This window comes from Miscanthus floridulus, chromosome 11, assembly GCF_019320115.1.
Source record: "Miscanthus floridulus cultivar M001 chromosome 11, ASM1932011v1, whole genome shotgun sequence".
In the NCBI taxonomy this organism is placed as follows: Eukaryota; Viridiplantae; Streptophyta; class Magnoliopsida; order Poales; family Poaceae; genus Miscanthus; species Miscanthus floridulus.
Genome location: NC_089590.1, coordinates 72701035 through 72720755, shown reverse-complemented (window position 1 = coordinate 72720755; position 19721 = coordinate 72701035). Strand labels below are relative to the sequence as shown.

Here is a 19721-nt window from a genome sequence, read left to right as displayed (position 1 = left end):
ATCATGCCCGCACGTTTGCCTCAATAATGCAATGCAATAACAATAAGTAGTGTTTTGACATATTTGCTGCCACGTTTGGAACTTCTAAGACATCCTATATATTTGGCAAACGAACTTGTCATCACCCCCAAGCACCAGTTAGACCTCTATATTTACATAGTCCATTGGCCCTAGTCTCCCTATAGCGTATCATCACAAACAGGAGACGATCAATGGCTAGTCCGAGCACATTCCGATTGGCCGTAGTGGCCGTGCTGTCGACCCTATCGCTTCTTGCAAGCCGGCCTACCTCCGGCTACGAGAACCATCCCGAGCCCATGGTCAGGGACTCGCGGCAGAAACGACACCAACAGGAGGTACCTGTGGGCGTCGTCGTCGGCGCGAGGCTACGGCTGGTCCTCCGGCGGCGCGACGTGGTACGGGAGCCCTAACGGCGCCGGCAGCGACGGTACGTAACAGCACCTGCTCTGACCAATGCGGATGAAACTTTAGTTATTAGTGGAAAACAAATTGACCTTTTCCATTCCGTAATCTCTTTTTTTTTCCTGCAAATTAGTAGTAATCTCTTGGCTCTCCATTGTGTATAATGCAGGTGGTGCTTGTGGTTACCAAGGTGACGTCAGCCAGCGCCCATTCAAGTCGATGATCGCGGCCGGCGGCCCTTCCCTCTTCAAGAACGGCAAAGGATGCGGCGCATGCTACCAAGTCAGTATATATACACGTATACGTTGACCGTTACAGCTAGTAGTTTCGATATTCCCGTGAGAGGTGCCACGCACGTTGTAACTAACTCGAGCTGTCCATCTACTAACTCCGGTGTACGTACGAGGACTCTGCAGATTAGGTGCACGGGCAACAGAGCCTGCTCCGGCCGGCCGGTGACCGTCACCATCACCGACTCATGCCCCGGAGGTGCCTGCCTCGCCGAGTCGGCGCACTTTGACATGAGCGGCACGGCCTTCGGCGCCATGGCCAACAGCGGCATGGCTGACCGCCTCCGCTCCGCCGGAATCCTCAAGATCCAATACAAGAGGTGGTTGCTGATAATAATTCTTAGCCCAGTTAACCATGTCGTGCATGAAAACGGTAGACACTGTACTGATGCTGTGGCGTGATACATTGTCTTGTCTTCTGTAGGGTGCCCTGCAACTACAACGGCAGGACCGTCAACTTCAAGGTGGACGCGGGGTCCAACCCGTACTACCTCGCCGTGCTGATCGAGTACGTGGCCGGCGACGGCAACCTCTCCGCGGTGGACATCATGCAAGCCGGCTGCAACTCGTGGACGCCGATGCAGCAGTCGTGGGGCGCCGTGTGGCGGGTCAACTCGAACACCGGCCAGCCGCTCAGCGCTCCCTTCTCGGTCCGCATCACCTCGGGCTCCGGCAAGGTCCTCGTCGCCAGGAACGCCATCCCCGCCGGGTGGACCGCCGGGAGGACCTACCGGTCCGCGGTGAACTTCGGCTACTGAGGCAGTGCGTGTAGGAGGTGTATTTCTTTGGTCTTGGAGCTCTATCCCCTCGTCAGTTTTATAACGAATTTGGTATGTGCGTCCGGGAAACGCGAGAGGCCGCGATGGAAGAGGAGGTTAGGTATATTCGTTCGTGTTCGACGTAACGATGTCTTGGTGCCTCCCTCCACGGTGTGTCCGGGAAACCGTGGAAGGTGTACTCCCTCCACAGACCACAGTGTGTTTTCCTTGTGATGTACTTCGTAATGATGATGTTTTTGGTGTCTCCAATGCAGAACTATTGGAGTCACGGTACTTGTTAAAAGTGTGCTCATGCATCAAGATGTAGCTACCGTAATCTATTTTGGTGACTCTTGCGGTTTTTTCACCTGACGGTTCATAATATATAGGCCGTTAGTAGAAATGAAATTGCGGGTCCATGGCTATGAACCGCCACTCCGCCAATGTAAATTCATTTTTACTGGTTATTTTTAAAGTGTATCGTCAGTTTTCTTAACCTAGCGCCACTATAAATAATATGATTTTTTTTGAATTCATAAAATCATCTCGGATGGAGAAAAAGTGGTAGTATTAAAAAATATACATAACTTTGTAGTTGACAACTTTTTTCACTTGAAATCATTTAGGGCTCGGAAATTATGTTTTAAGACTAATGATTTTAAAATTCATACTTTTTTTTGAATATCTCACATGACCTCGGATGGGAAAAAGATCAAAAGCAAAGTTATAGATCTCAACTAGATCTAAAACTTTGTAATTTTTTATTTGAATTCGTTTAGGAACTTCAAATCTCTATTTTAAAATCTGCTAGAGTCAATACTAAGGAAATATTTCTGTCATTAATTTACAAGTAACTTTGGGGTGTAGTGGTATGGGGTTTAACATGCGGGGCCTAAGCTACTGAGTTTGGTTCCTCAGAGTGTGAGCCTCCTTGGATAAAATATTTTTTTGCTATTTATTTAGACCAATTTGTAATTTCTGAAAAATCATCTATCGTGGCGGTTTTTAAGTGATGCTAGTAAAGTTTGTTGATTTTTACTAGGCTTTCACACTGAGGATTGGTAAAAGCACTAGTAGAAATATAAAAAGTACAGTCATTAAAGATGTTCTGTGTACTAGTGTACATCATCTTCTCTTATCCTTATAAACAAAGTTGCGATTGTGTTAAGCGATTATACTATATGATACTACTCTAATCCCACACGATAGATCAGAGTAGAGCATTCACTAAAGAACAAGAAAACCTGTTGTGCTACGAAGGATCCAACTATACTACACAAGACTAAGATTGTATAACTATAGTCTAACTAGATATCAAAACAATTATAACCAGTATATTGCATATAGATAAAGTAAAATAGAAAATATAATATATTGATAACTCAAATGTCTTACAAGAGAAATGATACGAGAGCTACACCAGACTCCTAAAGACTACTTCCAAAACCCGAACTATGGAGCCGACATGGGGAGTTTCATAATGCTCCATGATGGCGGTTGACAAGTATCCTAGGTGGTTACCTACCGTTTGTGCTTCTTTGCAGGCAATAGTGAGGCCTTCAATCTTTGTGATGCTTCATGACAGCACTCGGTTTAAACCGTCGTTGGATGAATGCATGGGAATACTTCTAGATGTGTTTCTTGGCCACACACCGGGATCGTCGGGTCTAGTTGGGCTACCTCCTAGGTTTGGAGTGACCAAGGGCGGCTTGGTCGGCCAACCGCCTAGATGCCCTCCCCCCCCCCCCAACCCCCGTTCCACATTTCTTCAAGCGCCCACTACAATAACCAGTGGCGGAGGACGAAAAAAGTTAAAGGTAAGGCGAAATTAATAATATTTGTGGTGCCACCACCAGACTAAAATTTCCTCAAATCTGAATTCGACCAACACCAATTGACGAGGCAGGCCAGGAGGAAGAACGAAGAAGGGACTGAAGGGAGATTTTCGATCAGCAAGACTGAAGACGAGATGTCACTAGCACCTGACGCCTCCCTGGTGACCGGTGCCCTCACCACATCGCCAGTCGCCAGACGCTAGATCAGCCACAAATTATGAATTTACGATTGATGAGAACAAAGAAAAGGCAAAGATCACGAATTCAGATCGGCTGCATCGGACCGCAAGTCTACAAACATAGGGCCGGCAGCAGGCTAATAAGGTCCTAAACTTTTTAATGAAAGCCCCATATGGCCAGCCCAAAGCCTCAGCCCAAGTAACGTTTCGTTGTGCTCAACTGCTCGTCTTCTACCTTCGGTCGCGACGATGCATTCGTATTCAGACTTTGGAACTGCCAAACTCCATCCATGGCTAATGACTAGCAGCAGGAAGCGCTCAGGGGTGGGGATCCACAATAGAGTCAAGGTAGGGTGAGCGCCCTACCTCGCCCTACCGGGTCCTCCGCCCCTGACAATAACATACTCTCCCAATACACAAGTTGAATCAAATTATTTGAAAACAAAATATTACTATGACTGATGATTTGATTTTCACTTTATTGGTATGTTGATGGTCATTTATGACTTAGTGACCATCAACAAGCTCTCCAACGCTTAAACCTTTGCTCATCCCGAGCAGACTAAGACTTAAGATCGATGGAGTATGTGTGTACAACCCAATACTCTACCTTTTAAATTGAATAAGTTGGTATTTTTCAAGAGTCATCATTTAACCTTAGTCCTCGTGGAGCATATAGCTATTCCTTGACCTTCGGTGGTTGATAGAACAAGTTAATAGAGTGACTAGTTCTTACAAGTCCCCACAAACGCCCCGGTCTTTTTTAGCAAATCTATCTTAAACCAGAGTGTCCACCGACCAATTAGACTTTTTTTATATCTATTGCCAACATGACATCACTATCTCGTAGTAAATTTTTCCTAATATATATTAACGATGATGAACCAATATATACATAGAGCACTGTTGGTTAACATTACCAAGCTTCTCCTTGCCATCACAATGTTGGTTGCTCCGCCTCTTCCTTGAGCCAAAGTAGCTTATACAATTTGCAAGTAATGAACTTCATGTTTTATTCTAGAACACAGGTATCAGTGAATACACTACTCACCAACATATTTCTATATTGAAGAAAAGACATTATCATCAAGACCCGTTTTATCATTTATACACACTCTGCAATGATCACTGTGTCAACTACTCGGTGCTCTTGTCCTTTGGCCCCGGACACAATGTATAACGCGTCTCTAAACCGTCCTAACAGAGCAAACAAAACTGTCGGCAGGAGGGGCCTCTCCTGAAGTGCCATCCTAACAGAAGAAACATGTCCTGCGGATCTGTCTTAACCAAAAGATCCCAATACCCAATAATTAACTATTCATCAGAACGAAACTAGTTCATAAACAGGAAAGGATCGGATTGAGACGCAGGAGTAGCTCGGCAGGAGAGTGAATGAGTGACGCACGAGCACGACCCTGTTGATTTCTGCAAAACAAGCCTGCGCCGATCTCTGACGACGCTGTGTCCATTTTGGGCGTAAAAACAGGTCGTGACCATACACTGCACCAAAAACTCCATAAATTTTCCACACATTTGGCTCACTTCAGTGTTCAGTGTGTTCAACGGAGAAGAAAACACTTTTGTATACACACCAAATTGACAGCTTGCATCATTATTCTTTCGGCCGCTTCAAATTTTGTTTGACAACTTGCACTTTTCTTTCGGTCTTGCTCGCTTCGAAAGAATTGTCAACTTGCTTGGTACGTAGCACATTATAATAGTTATCTCCAGGCGGATCCATCCAACTGGCCAGACGTGGCACATTTAGGAGCAATTATAAAATAGCTTTGTAGTCCCATGTTGACAGAGATTTAGCTAATTATATCGTGTACGGCAAATATAATAAAAAAGCAACTCGAGAAAGTGACAGGCAATAAAGCTCAATTTGGCCAATCAACATGTAGGGGCGTAGGGCATGGCAGGCGGCGGCTTTGATGTATTGTTATCAGAAGAAGAAATCAGTTATCTGCTTTATATTTCTGTAGGGAATGCAGACAGTTTTCATCATCAGAAATAAAAGGGGAGAATGGTATTCTTTTTACCAAGCGTACTTACGGATGATCGGTTTAACATGGCGTTCTGCTGCCCCATGGTCTATGCATGTCATGCCAGAACTAACATTTTCGTATGGTCAGATTTGAGTTGCCATTTCTTAATGCTGGGAGGGCGACTGAAGAGCAAGACAATTAAAAAAGCAGAAGTCAAAACTGTCAGATACATTTCTTTTATAACTACTGTCAGATACTTTTGTCTTTGCGTTTGTACACGTTGAAAGTGGAAGCTCAACAACAAGGGAGCTGGACTTGCAACTGTACGAATGCATATGCATCGTTTTCTGGAGGAAGTATAATCAGTGAATGCTGGTACGCGTCATCCTCAAAGATCCATTTTCGTATCCTCCCTGCAATCACCATATCAAGTGATCGATGCGCTTGTCCTCTGCTCCCAAGACACAGCATACACGTCATCCAAAACGTCCTATATAGAACAAACGTGTCTGCCGTACGAGCCTTTGCTCCGAGCATCGGTTGTTAGAACGCCAACGCCATTGCTTTCGCCTGCAGAGCTTCGACGTCTGAACAAACAAACATCCTGCTAACTGCCTTCATAAACTACTCCATGTCAAGCCGGCAAGGAAGCGATTAAATAGAGCCGGTTCTTCACCAGCCAGACAGGCCACGCGTCATAACGACGGCAAGAAAGATGCTCGTGTACCAGACTACCAGACCAGCAGGTAGCACGTACGCTCGATATTGGAGCCGGGACGGGGAATAGGTAATGGCAGTACGTACGGCCAACGCCGACAGGATGATCTGCAGGCAGCACTTGCTTTGTCTTTCGCGATTTGTCATAAATCCAGCCTCGTCGATCACGGATCCCCCAACCACGCTACCAGCCGAGCCAATTGATCAAGTCTGTCAGTCGTCGCTGCATCCATCTGAATTTCTTTTAGTTTACTGCTAGCGTCCTTGCTTCCGGGCTCCTTCCTCGTGTCAACTTCACTCCGCACGTCCAGCCCCACGACATTGTTTATAGCTTCTCCGCCCCCACAACTCGCCGACGCCCCCGCGTGTATAAGTAGCCACGGTTCACGAGCTTGCAGTTCAGTGTAGGCGTGTGTGGTCGAGAGGCGGGCCGGGAGCGAAGCTTGCCAGTTGATAGAAGCACAGGTCCCCGTGAGTCGATCGTGTGGGTTCGTGACCACCGATCCAGAAGTCAAGAAAATGGCAACGAGCGAGCTGCCGTCGGAGCCGGACGCGTTCGCCTTCCCGTGCCGGGACGACGACGGAACGTCGACGGCGCTGTCGCCGCCGGTCGTGATCTCGGTGCTCGCGTCCATCCTGGAGCGGCACATCGCCCGCAACGAGCGGGCCCTGGCGGCCGCGGCACCGGGAGACGACGCCGACGGCTCTGAATCGGCGGCAGCAGCGACGAGGAAGAGGGTGCGGGCGTTCGACGGCGGCACGGTGCTGGACATGAGCCTGCACGCGTTCCTGGAGCGCTTCGCCCGGTACGCGCACGTCCCGCCGCAGGTGTACGTGGTGGCGTACGCGTACCTGGACCGGCTCCGGCGCCTAGGCGGCGCCGGCGTGCGCGTCGTGCGCGCCAACGCGCAGCGCCTGCTGACCACGGCCATCCTCGTGGCGTCCAAGTTCGTCGAGGACCGCAACTACAGCAACTCCCACTTCGCGGCGGTGGGCGGGCTGGCCGCGGCGGAGCTGGGCGCCCTGGAGCTGGACTTCCTGTTCCTGTTGCAGTTCAGGCTCAACGTGTGCACGACCGTGTTCCGGAGCTACTGCCGCCACCTGGAGCGGGAGGTGAGCCACGGCGGCTGGTACTACCGCGTCCAGAGGCCGCCGCTCGACAGGGCGCTCGTCGTCTGCGCCGGAGAAGCGCGGGCGCAGCACCGCCAGGCAGCGGCAGCGTAGTAAAACCAGCTCTGAGACGAGTTTGCAGAGCTGGGCGGCCATGGGCCATCTCTGCGTGATCCGCCAGTGCCGACTGGGGATTGAGAGCTGCCGCGTCGCCGCCACAGGCACGCTGGTAGAGAAGGTGTCGGAGCCCAAAGGGCACACGGTAAGGTACATAGAATAGCATAATGAGTAATCATGGTTTGCACTACGAGTTACTCCGTAGTAGCCTTGAGTTAGACTTGCAAGCATTGTACTCCAACATGGCAATTGGCAAGTGTTCGTCCTTTTTACCTCGATCGAAAAATATATATATATATTCGAAGAGGAAAAGTAAAAAAAAAAGGGACTACTTCTCTAGTCTTCTCGAAAGAAGAAGAACGCTTTTAACAAGATCATAAACAATTGATTCGAGCAGCTAACAGAACCGATTGGGACTGGGTGTTTGATAGCGAAATAAGTAAGGGCAGTCCAACGAAAAAACTAGTAGTTTCTATAATATAGGATATCGCATAAAAAAAGTACTGTTTTTCAACCCATAATTTCTATGAGTAATAACTATTTTCTCTTTTTCTCTCTCAACTCTATCTTTTCCTCCAATGGGAGTGCGACACGAGCTCCCTAGAAACTGGTGGTTTCTCCCCAATGGCGATTTCATGGTTTCTTGGTGCATTGGGTCAAGAGTAGACCTGGTTTCTTCATGAAGAAACCATTTCTATGATTTTTGCTCTCTTTCTTCATTAATTACGTTGCCATGTCAGCATTTTGCCTACGTGGCAAGCAGTGCCGGTCCTAAGAATTTGAGGGCCCTCTGGCGAACTTATCGCGACGGCCCCTCTCGACAAATGTTTTTTAGATAACATTCTAAAATTCTAACACCTGACCTAAATTACAAGAAAAACATAACTATATGAGTACAAAGTACTAAACAAAAATTGAACAAGGAAAAAAACCTAGGGCCCAGACAATTTGGATATGAACTTATTTAGAACCAAGATTCACAAATCACAAAAGGGCAGAAGGAAAGAAAGAGGCCGACGACTCCTTTTGCTGATGGACCGCTGCATCTTCTCATTAATCTTAAATCCTAATGGACTATAGCTAAAGGGTATGGAGTATTATATACTTAGGCTTGGGCCTCCATCCCGCGAGGGCCCTCGGCCGTCGCACCTCCTGCCCACCCCTTAGGGCCGACACTGGTGGCAAGTCATTTAATGAGGATAGAAATCATCATCAATGCACCATTAGGACTGCCCTAAGATTACCCCATCAACCGGGACCAGCGCCAACTTTGCCATCACTTTACCTCAACTCACGGCTCTCGATGGATGGCCAAATTGCCAACCAACGAGACCAAATGATTCCATATCAGACGCGGAAAAGAGCTGGAAAAACGTATATATATTTGCATGATGCGATCGTGTTGTCGGTGCGACATCACCGTCAGCTAACTTTTTTTTTGAGGTAACCGTCAGCTAACTTTGCACATCATAAAAGGCGGTGGGCACGGCACCGGCACAGGCACAGCAGAGGACATCCCGCGCGCTGCAGCAACACATCTGCCTCGCCCCCTCCGGGTCGGCACCGGCGGCCACCGCGATACGACCCATACGGTACGGTCATACGGAAAAGGACGCGCCTCCGTTTGCTCGAAGGACCAGAAATTGACGAAGCAGATGAAGTGAAGATGCCGATGCCCCTGGACCCTGTCCATGCTGCGGGTCTGTGCAACTCACCAAAGTCCAAACACATTAGCTGGAGGGACGAAATCACTCAAAGCACGTCGCCGTTAAATCTTGTACTCAATCCGTATCAAATTACAAGACTGTTTGCTACACATCTAGATATATATTATGTCTAGATACATAATAAGAGCTATGGATCTATAAATGTCAAAACGTCTTATAATTTAGAAGAGAGTGAGTAATATTCATCCCTAAAGAAAGTCGAACCTAGGACCGTGCTACTACGGTTCTTGCAATCATTAGGCTATAGACCCTTTTGCTAATTGTAGTAAACCTATCGACTATTTATCTATATATTTTTCATCTATACCAATATTTTTTAGACTTGCAAGGCAATTTTGAATAAGCATTAGTTGAAACCTCAGCTTATACTATGGTGGTTTTGTTACAACCTGTAATCTTATGAAACCATGTAATCTAGATTTTTATTTTCAAGTTTTAACCTTTTTAGTTGCTACGGATTTTTATCCTCAAGTTTAGCTGAAGCCTTTGTGCTTATTGTATCTTTTATTAACTCTTCTTTTATACTTTATTGTAAGTAAAGGATTTTAGGTCATAGACCATACTCTTAAGTACTATACAATGATATGGTGACCATTTAAAATCTACACCACATTGCTTAAAATCAGGTGTTAGAGTTTGAAGTAAGATTTAAGATGGAGTAGTGGTTGTAAGTTGTGTCGGGTATCGATATTAGGGATACCCAAAGCAAGGAAGTTAGCACCCACGCTAACTTCCCCGGATGCAGCAAGACATATTAAAAGGTCTCGCCCGACCCCAAGGCCACGGGCTCCGTCTCGCTCGACCTCGAAGCCGCAGGCTCCATCTCGTCCGACCCCTTGGTTGCGGGCTCCTTCTCGCCTGACCCGAAGGCCGCGGGCTATGTCTCGCCCGACCTCGAGGCCGCGGGCTCCGTCTCGCACGACCTCTTGGGTGCGGGCTCCGTCTCACCCGACCCCAAGGCCGCGGGCTCCATCTCGCCCGACCCCTTGGGTGTGGGCTCCGTCTCGCCTGACCCCAAGGCCACGGTTTTCTGTCTCGCCCAAGGCCGCGGGCTCCGTCTTGCCCGACCCCTTGGGTGCGGGCTCCTTCTCGCTTGGCCCCAAGGCCGCGGGCTCCGTCTCGCCCGACCTCGAGGTCGCGGGCTCCATCTCGCCCGACCCCAAGGCCGCGGGCTCCGTCTCGCCAGTGCCGCGAGGTCCGTATCGTCTGACCCCTTGGGTGCAGGCTCCGTCTCGCCCGACCCCAAGGCCACGAGCTCCATCTCGCCCGACCCCTTGGGTGCGGGCTCCGTCTTGCCCAACCCTAAGGACGCGGTTTTCATCTCGCCCAAGGCCACGGGCTTCGTTTCGCCCAACCCCTTGGGCGCGGGCTCTGTCTCGCCCGACGGGGACCCATACCGCCACCAACCACTCCAAGTCCAAGCGTATGGGCCTGGGTCAAAACTCTAACACCAGGGAAGAGACTGGCACGCCTCGATATAACCCATGGCCATGACGGGCCATACCTGGGTATTCACATCAAGAACAGTGTTGGGCATGACAGTGTTGTTCTGCCTAACCCTCGTACGTAGAGCCGTCTCTATTGACATCTACAGGATCGGCGGGACCCGCATGAAGGAGAAGAAGGACCCGGTGACCCTGGAAGCCTCCTTCCCTCTCTCTCTCTCTCTCTCGTTCTTCTCCTCTTTCTCCGCTGTAACCTGTGCTTTCCCTTCTCCTATAAAAGGGGAAGCAGGGCGCCCCATGAAGGGGGATCGAGATCCAGACGAAATCGAAACACAAGCGCACGACACGAGCACACGGCTGAGCGCCATGCGAGCTCTCAGCACCCGTTCATCCCCTCTACCAGAGACTTGGGATCCTCTCCCTTTCTCGCATGTTTGTAACCCCTACTACAAACCAAGTGTCGGTAACACGAGCAGCAGCGAACTGGACGTAGGGATTTTCTGTTTGAACCAGTATAAACCCTTGTATCCTCCGAGCACACCATCCGAGCCAGACGCACAAATACAAATTTACTCATCGGTGGTCCGAAAACACAGATAGTTGGCATGCTAGGTAGGGGCCTTTTGCGCGTCTCGACATCCACATCAGGCCTCGGATGGCTAGTCACGGTGTCAGCTAGGTCCCGGGCGCGCACGCACGCCCCCATCCCTTACGAACGATGAGTTCATGGGGATGACCGAATATGTCATGGAATCTTTTCATGACCTCCTCGCAGGAGAATCAAAGTCGCCCTCTGACTCTAACTCCAACAGGGGGAGCCATCACCCCTCGCGTGAATGTTTCATGGCAGGTACCCCCGAGGGATACATTGAAGCATCCATGAGGGAGAGGCTAATCCAATAGACGACCACGATGATGGGGTCGTGGGGGATGCAAGGGGCACACCTCGCCTATGGGTAGAGCAGCTGAGGGCCCAGCACCAAGAGCATGAAGAAGCAGGACTCTAGCTTGAGTAGGAACATGTGGAGCTCGAGCAAGAGATCAAGCGCCATTGAGATGGTGGAGGTACGTGTGTCGTGGCCCACAATGTGAACCAGAGGATCATCGAGGATGATGAAACCCTCCCACACTTCACCCGGGCAAGCCAGAACATCGCTATCGTGGCAGCCTTGCTCTGGGGGCTTCTAGAGCCCACGACGCTCGAGGATCATCGGGCATGTCGTGAGATTCGCATGCTACTCAAGCATGCGGCGGCATAGCAGGCCGAGAGCTCGCTGCCCTGATGATGCGAGCTCAACGCCAGCCAGTGCGTGTCCTCAGAGCGACCCAACAGGGATGTGTCAATCCACTAGGCGCAGTAAGGTGGTAGGCCACGCGCTGTGGTCCCAGTGCATGAGCGTCTCAACCTCCACTGTGACGCGCGCAACACCCTTGATGCCCGTAGGCATGCCCACGGTGATGTGAGGGAGGAGACTAGCTGTGGCTACCACCCTCATCATGGCAGACGCTATGACAGCAGTGAGGATCAAAGCCTAAGCCCCAACTTGTCGGGACCTCAGGCTTTTGGCCGACACATCCTCAACGCTGTCTTTCCACCGCGGCACCGACTGCCGACCAACATCCCAAAATACTCCAGGGAAACAAATCCCGGACTGTGGTTCAAGAATTATCGGCTTGCTTGCCAAGCCAGTGGAGTGGATAGTGACGATTTCATTATCTGCTACCTTCCATTGTTCCTGGCTGATTCGACGCGAACGTGGTTGGAACACCTTCCACCCAACCAAATTCAATGTTGGGCGGACCTAAAAGAGATCTTCATGAGAAACTTCTAGGGCACATACGCGTGTTCTGGGAACCCATGGGATCTCAAAAACTACTGACAAAAGTCCAGGGAAACTCTTCGTGGGTAGATTCGGTGCTTCTCCCAGCAGTGTAACGAGCTACCCAACGTCGCCGACACCAACATCATAGGAGCTTTCCTGTCCGAGACCACCTACGAGTCCTTGGTTCACAAGCTAGGACGTAAGGGCCCATGAACCACCAAGGAGCTCCTCGACATCGCCACTAGCCATGCATCGGGCAAGGCGGCGGTCAAGGCGATTTTCGACCACCCCAAGGGTAAGGCAAAGCGGGACGAGGATATCGGCAAAGGCGCCTCCCAACCGCCCCAATAAGAAGAAGAACAAGCAGCGGCGTGAGGGCTCGCTCATGGCCACTGCTGACCGTAAGGGGGTTGGAAGCCCACCGAGGGTACCCCAGACTGCTACGAGAAGTTGCTCGAAGGGCCATGCCCAAACCATGCTTTCCTTGTCAAGCACCTATACAAGGACTATGTCCTCATAAAGCAGTTCTTGTTTGGAGGCTCCAACAAGGGGGAGCATAAGAAGGAGCCCACGCCGGCCGCAGATGACGCCAAGGGGAAGGATGGTAGATTTTCGATGTTGGATGGCTGCCTCATGATCTTTGGAGGGTCAGCGGCCTATGACTCCAAGCGCCGCCAGAAGCTTACATATCGTGAGGTCTATACGGTCGAGCCGGCCGCGCCTTCCTTCCTCTGATGGTCGGAGTCTGCTATAACCTTTGATCGGACCGACCACCTAGAAAATGTCCTACAGCAGGGAAGATACCCGCTCATGGTCGACCTGATCATCGGCATGAAGCAGCTTACCAAGGTGTTGATTGATGGAGGCAGCGACATCAACATCATGTACGCTGAAACGCTCGATGCCATGGGCGTCGACCGATCACGCATTCAGCCGATCAGGGCACCTTTCCATGGCATCATGCCTAGAAAGCAAGCCATGCCCCTTGGACAGATCGATTTGCCCATCACCTTTAGAAATCCGACCTATTATAGGACGAAGACCCTTACCTTTGAGGTGGTTGGGCTACACGGGACCTACCATGCCATCCTGGGACATCCATGCTACGTGAAGTTCATGGCCATCCCCAACTACACCTATCTGAAGTTGAAGATGCCGGGTCCATGTGGGGTCATCACGATCGGCACCTCCTTCCAACACGCCTATGAGTGCGAGGTCAAGTGCGGTGAACACGTCGCAGCAATTGTTGCCTCCAAGGAGCTTGTGGCCATTAGGGAGGAGGCCATCGAAGAAGTGCCCGACCCCAAGCGGTCGGCTAGGTCTTTCGAGCCTATAGAGGGCGCCAAGGAGGTCCTCATAGACCCTAATGGCTCTGAGGGCAAAGTGGTGCACATTGGCACCACGCTTTCCTCTGAATAGGAAAGTGCGCTCATCGACTTCCTCCATGCCAACGAAGAAACTTTGCGTGGAGACCCTCAGACATGCTAGGCATTCCAAGAGAAGTCGCTGAGCATGCCTTGAAGATCAGGCCAGGCTCCAAGCCAGTGAAGCAGCGCCTGTGTTGCTTCAACGAGGAGAAACACATGGACATCGGTAAGGAGATTGCGAAGCTTTTAGCAGCTAGGTTCATCAAGGAAGTATACCACCTCGAGTGGTTGGCCAATCCTATTCTTGTACAAAAAAAGAGTGGGAAATAGAGAATGTGTGTTGACTACACGGGTCTCAACAAAGCATGTCCAAAGGATCCGTTTCCTTTGTCATGCATAGACCAAGTAGTCGACTCAACCTCAGGGTGTGAATTGCTTCCTTGATGCATAATCTGGGTACCATCAAATCACGATGAAAGATTCCGACCATCTCGCAACATCTTTCATCACCCTATTCGGATTGTTCTGCTACGTCACAATGCTGTTCGGCCTGAAGAACGCAGGGGCTATGTACCAACGCTGCATTCAAGTGTTTCAGGGACCTCATCGGGTAGACCATTAAGGCCTACGTGGATGACATCATGGTCAAGTCCAAATGGGCTGACAAGGTCATAGCCGACCTAGAGTAGACCTTCGTAAAACTCCAAGCAAACGGCATTAAGCTCAACCCCGAGAAGTGCGTTTTTGGGGTCCCAAGCAAACTCCAAGCAAACGGCATTAGAGCAGACCTTTTGCTAATTGTAGTAAACCTATCGACTATTTATCTATATATTTTTCATCTATACCAATATTTTTTAGACTTGCAAGGCAATTTTGAATAAGCATTAGTTGAAACCTCAGCTTATACTATGGTGGTTTTGTTACAACCTGTATCTTATGAAACCATGTATCTAGATTTTTATTTTCAAGTTTTAACCTTTTTAGTTGCTACGGATTTTTATCCTCAAGTTTAGCTGAAGCCTTTGTGCTTATTGTATCTTTTATTAACTATTCTTTTATACTTTATTGTAAGTAAAGGATTTTAGGTCATAGACCATACTCTTAAGTACTATACAATGATATGGTGACCATTTAAAATCTACACCACATTGCTTAAAATCTACACCACATTGCTTAAAATCAGTGTTAGAGTTTGAAGTAAGATTTAAGATGGAGTAGTGGTTGTAAGTTGTGTCGGGTATCAATATTAGGGATATCCAAAGCAAGGAAGTTAGCACCCACGCTAACTTCCCCGGATGGAGCAAGACGTATTAAAAGGTCTCACCCGACCGCAAGGCCACGGGCTCCGTCTCGCCCGACCTCGAAGCCACAGACTCCGTCTCGCCCGACCCTTTGGTTGCGGGCTCCTTCTCGCCCGACCCCAAGGCCGCGGGCTACGTCTCGCCCGACCTCAAGGCCACGGGCTCTGTCTCGCACGACATCTTGGGTGCGAGCTCCGTCTCACCCGACCCCAAGGCCACGGGCTCCATCTCGCTCGACCCCTTGGGTGCGGGCTCCGTCTCGCCTGACCCCAAGACCACGGATTCCGTCTCGCCCAAGGCCGTGGGCTCCGTCTTGCCTGACCCCTTGGGTGCGGGCTCCTTCTCGCCCGACCCCAAGGCCGCGGGCTCCGTCTCGCCTGACCTCGAGGCCGTGGGCTCCGTCTCGCCAGTGCCACAGGCTCCGTATCGTCCGACCCCAAGGCCATGGGCTCCATCTCGCCCGACCCCTTGGGTGCGGGCTCCATCTCGCCCAACCCCAAGGACACGGTTTTCGTCTCGCCTAAGGCCACAGGCTCCGTCTCGCCCGACCCCTTGGGTGCAGGCTCTGTCTCGCCCGACGGGGACCCATACCGCCGCCAACCACTCTAAGTCCAAGCGTATGGGCCTAGGTCAAAACTCTAACACCAGAGAAGAGACTGGCACGCCTTGATGTAACCCATGGCCATGATGGGCCATACCTAGGTATTCACATCAAGAACAGTGTCGGGTGTGCCGGTGCTATTCTGCCTAACCCTCGTACGTAGAGCCATCCCTGTTGACATCTACTGGATCGGTGGAACCCGTATGAAGGAGAAGGACCTGGCGACCCTTGAAGCCTTCTTTTCTCTCTCTCTCTCTCTCTCGTTCTTCTCCTCTTTCTCCATTGTAACCCGCGCTTTCTCTTCTCCTATAAAAGGGGAAGCAGGGCGCTCCATGAAGGGGGATCGAGATCCGGATGAAATCAGAACACAAGCGCACGACATGAGCACACGGTTGAGCGGCAAGTGAGCTCTTAGCACCTGTTCATCCCCTCCACCAGAGACTTAGGATCCTCTCCCTCTCTCGCCTGTTTGTAACCCCTACTACAAACCAAGTGTCGATAACACGAGCAGCAGCGAACTAGACGTAGGGACGTTCCGCTTGAACCAGTATAAACCCTTGTATCCTCTAAGCACACCATCCGAGCTAGACGTACAAATACAAATTTACTCGTCGGTGGTCCGAAAACATCGATAGTTGGCGCGCTAGGTAGGGGCTTTTTGCATGTCTTGACATCCACATCAGGCCTCGGATGGCTAGTCACGGTATCAGCTGGGTCCCGGGCATGCACGTGCGCTTCATGAACCTGGACTTCATCATTTCGATGGAGGGAGAGTTGGCGCAAGTTCCTGCTACTGTCCAACCTCTCCACTCCGATGGCCTCGACGCAATCGCCAAGGCACTTGAGGAGCTACAGTTGCACACACCGAAGGCTTGTGTCCCTAGAAGCGACCAGCTCATTGGCTTTGATTATGGGAGGCTAGAGAGCTAGCTCGGCGCCTTCATGGGACCCCGACCGACCCGGGAGGACCTGTGCCGTCTCACCTTCTTGTTCACCACTGTCATGATGTAGCTTGCCGGAGGAGAGCTGCTCTCCCCGGAGTGCCCCGACAGTGCTCCCGTTTAGTCTGCTCAATGCCACAGAGACCGTTGGCCACCTTGTGGCATAACGCACGCCCCCATCCCTTACGAACGATGAGTTCATGGGGATGACCGAATATGTCATGGAATCTTTCCATGACCTCCTCGCAGGAGAATCAAAGTCGCCCTCCAACTCTGACTCTAGTAGGGGGAGCCATCACCCCTCGTATGAATGTTTCATGACAAGTACCTCCAAGGGATACATCGAAAGCATCCATGAGGGAGAGGCTACCCCAATAGACGACCTCGATGATGAGGTCGAGGGGGATGCAAGGGGCACACCTCGCCTGCAGGTAGAGCATCTGAGGGCCCAGCACCAAGAGCATGAAGAAGCATTCCTCTAGCTCAAGCAGGAACGCGTGGAGCTCGAGCGAGAGATTGAGCGCCACGGAGATGGTGGGCATGCACGTGTCGTGGCCCGCAACGTGAACCAGAGGATCATTGAGGACGATGAAGCCCTCCCACACTTCACCCGAGCAAGCCAGAACATCACTGTCGTGGTGGCCTTGCTCTGGGGCTTCTGGAGCCCACGACGCCCGAGGATCATCAGGCCTGTCGTGAGATTCGCATGCTACTCAAGCGTGCGGCGGCGTAGCAGGCCGAGAGCTCATTGTCCCGACGATGCGAGCTCGACGCCAGGTAGTGTGTGCCCTTAGAGTGACCCAATAGGGATGTGTCAATCCACTAGGCGTAGCAAGGCGGTAGGCCGCGTGCCGTGGTCCCAGTGCATGAGAGTCTCAGACTCCACTTTGACGCGCGCGACACCATCGACGCCCATAGGCATGCCCACAGCGATGCGAGGGAGGAGGCTAGCCATGGCTACCACCCTCGTCTTGGTGGACGCTATGATAGCGGCGAGGACCGAAGCCTAAGCCCTGACTTGTTGGGACCTTAGGCTTTTGGCCGACACATCCTCAACGCTGTCTTTCCACCGCGGCACCGACCACCGACCAACATCTCAAAATACTCCAGGGAAACAAACTCTGGACTGTGGTTCAAGAATTATCGGCTTGCTTGCCAAGCCAGTGGAGCGGATAGTGATGATTTCATTATCCGCAACCTTCCATTATGCCTGGCTGATTCGACATGAACGTGGTTGGAACACCTTTCGCCCAACCGAATTCAATGTTGGGCGGACCTAAAAGAGATCTTCATGGGAAACTTCTAGGGCACATACGCGTGTTCTAGGAACCCATGGGATCTCAAAAACTACTGACAGAAGTCTAGGGAAACTCTTCGTGGGTACATCCGACGCTTCTCCCGGCAGTGCAAAAAGCTACCCAACGTCGTCGACGCCGACATCATAGGAGCTTTCCTGTCCGGGACCACCTATGAGTCCCTGGTTCACAAGCTGGGACGTAAGGGCCTGCAAACCACTAAGGAGCTCCTCGACATCGCCACTAGCCATGCCTCAAGCAAGGAGGCTGTTAGGGTGATTTTTGACCACCCCAAGGGCAAGGCAAAGCAGGATGAGGATGCCGGCAAAGGCGCCTCCCAACCACCCCAACAAGAAGAAGAACAAACAGCGGTGCGAGGGCTCGCTCATGGCCACTGCCGACCGTAAGAGGGTCAGAAGCCCACCGAGGGTACCCCAGACTGCTATGAGAAGTTGCTCAAAGGGCCATGCCCAAACCATGCTTTCCTCGTCAAACACCTATACAAGGACTACGTCCTCATAAAGCAGTTCTTGTCTAGAGGCTCCAACAAGGGGGAGCATAAGAAGGAGCCCAAGCTGGCCACAGACAACACCGAGGGGAAGGACGGTGGATTTCCAACGTTGGATGGCTGTGTCATGATCTTTGGAGGGTCGGCGGTCTATGACTCCAAGCGCCGCCAGAAGCTTACATGCCGCGAGGTCTATATGGTCGAGCCGGCCACGCCTTCCTTCCTCCGATGGTCGGAGTCCGCCATAACCTTTGATCGGACCGACCACGGCAACGGGTCGGGCCTCACTCGGGGGTTGATAAGGGTATATATATCCTTTCTAAAATAGTCATCGCGCCCGACCTTTTCTCATGTTAAAAATGTAGAGGCAAGGTTTGCAAAAATGAACGCTGAGTAAAACTGGTCGGACTGCAAGAAACCAACGCTCCAACAACTACGTCACTCTTGTTTACCAGTGTAACCAGAGTTTCTCACCCACACCTTGAGCTCTACAGTCTCAACAACAGGAAGGGTTGGAACACATTAACCCTTTCTGAAACAGTCACTGTGCCCGACCCTTTCTCATGTTAAAAACCTAGAGGCAAGGTTTGCAAAAACAAACGCTGAATAAAACTGGTCAGACTGCAAGAAACCTACACCCCAGTAGCTACAACACTCTTTCTTACCAGCGTGATCAGAGTTTTTCACCTGCAATTCAAGCTCTACAATCTTAACAATAGGAAGGGTCAGAGCGCTTTAACCCATTTTACACATAAAAGGGGAAAAAGAAAAAAAATTGTTCAACCGAAACGAAAAAACAAGCTTGTTTAGACAAAACAGAAGGGTTGGAACTTGTTCGCTTATAACAAATACGCCGCCTGACCTATCTGACTGGTGTGGGGTGTCTGCTTGGTGCAGGCCATCTATAAGAATGAAAAGGTTGATTATTAGAATAAAATAATTTTTGCAACAGATAAAGAATAGAATATAAGCAAAAATTTTATAGCAAATTAAAGGTAGTAAAATAAAGATAATGTGATCCTAAAAACATCTATTTCTAACTAGGTTGATCGTTCTACAGTCAGTTATAGCTCTGATATCAATTTGTCGCACCCAATTTTGCATAGCAAAACCAAGTACTCATATATGTGCGCCCAGGATGTCCAAACACATACATATATCACAAATTGCAATAGCATCAAAGTAAAGTACTTATTACATCGCATATCTCATCACAATGTTAATACAAAGTTTGCTCAATGGCAATATTATTACATACACAGCGGAATAACTAGCCCAATCTACCACAGAGACTTC

At 50.4% G+C, this 19721-nt stretch overlaps 2 protein-coding genes across 2 annotated transcripts; both read left to right on the top strand.

The window, feature by feature from the left end:
* The first annotated feature begins 212 nt into the window (after positions 1 to 212).
* LOC136491200 (expansin-B5-like) lies at positions 213 to 1489 on the top strand. The gene is given in 5 exon segments (XM_066487438.1): positions 213 to 338; positions 340 to 448; positions 593 to 705; positions 840 to 1033; positions 1138 to 1489. Coding segments are annotated over 5 exon segments (876 nt in total). The 3' UTR covers positions 1472 to 1489.
* A 4770-nt stretch (positions 1490 to 6259) lies between these two features.
* LOC136494202 (cyclin-P2-1-like) lies at positions 6260 to 7557 on the top strand. The gene has a single exon (XM_066490366.1). It carries the CDS (start codon positions 6710 to 6712, stop codon positions 7412 to 7414), a length of 705 nt encoding a protein of 234 aa, XP_066346463.1. The 5' UTR covers positions 6260 to 6709; the 3' UTR covers positions 7415 to 7557.
* Positions 7558 to 19721: the final 12164 nt, after the last annotated feature.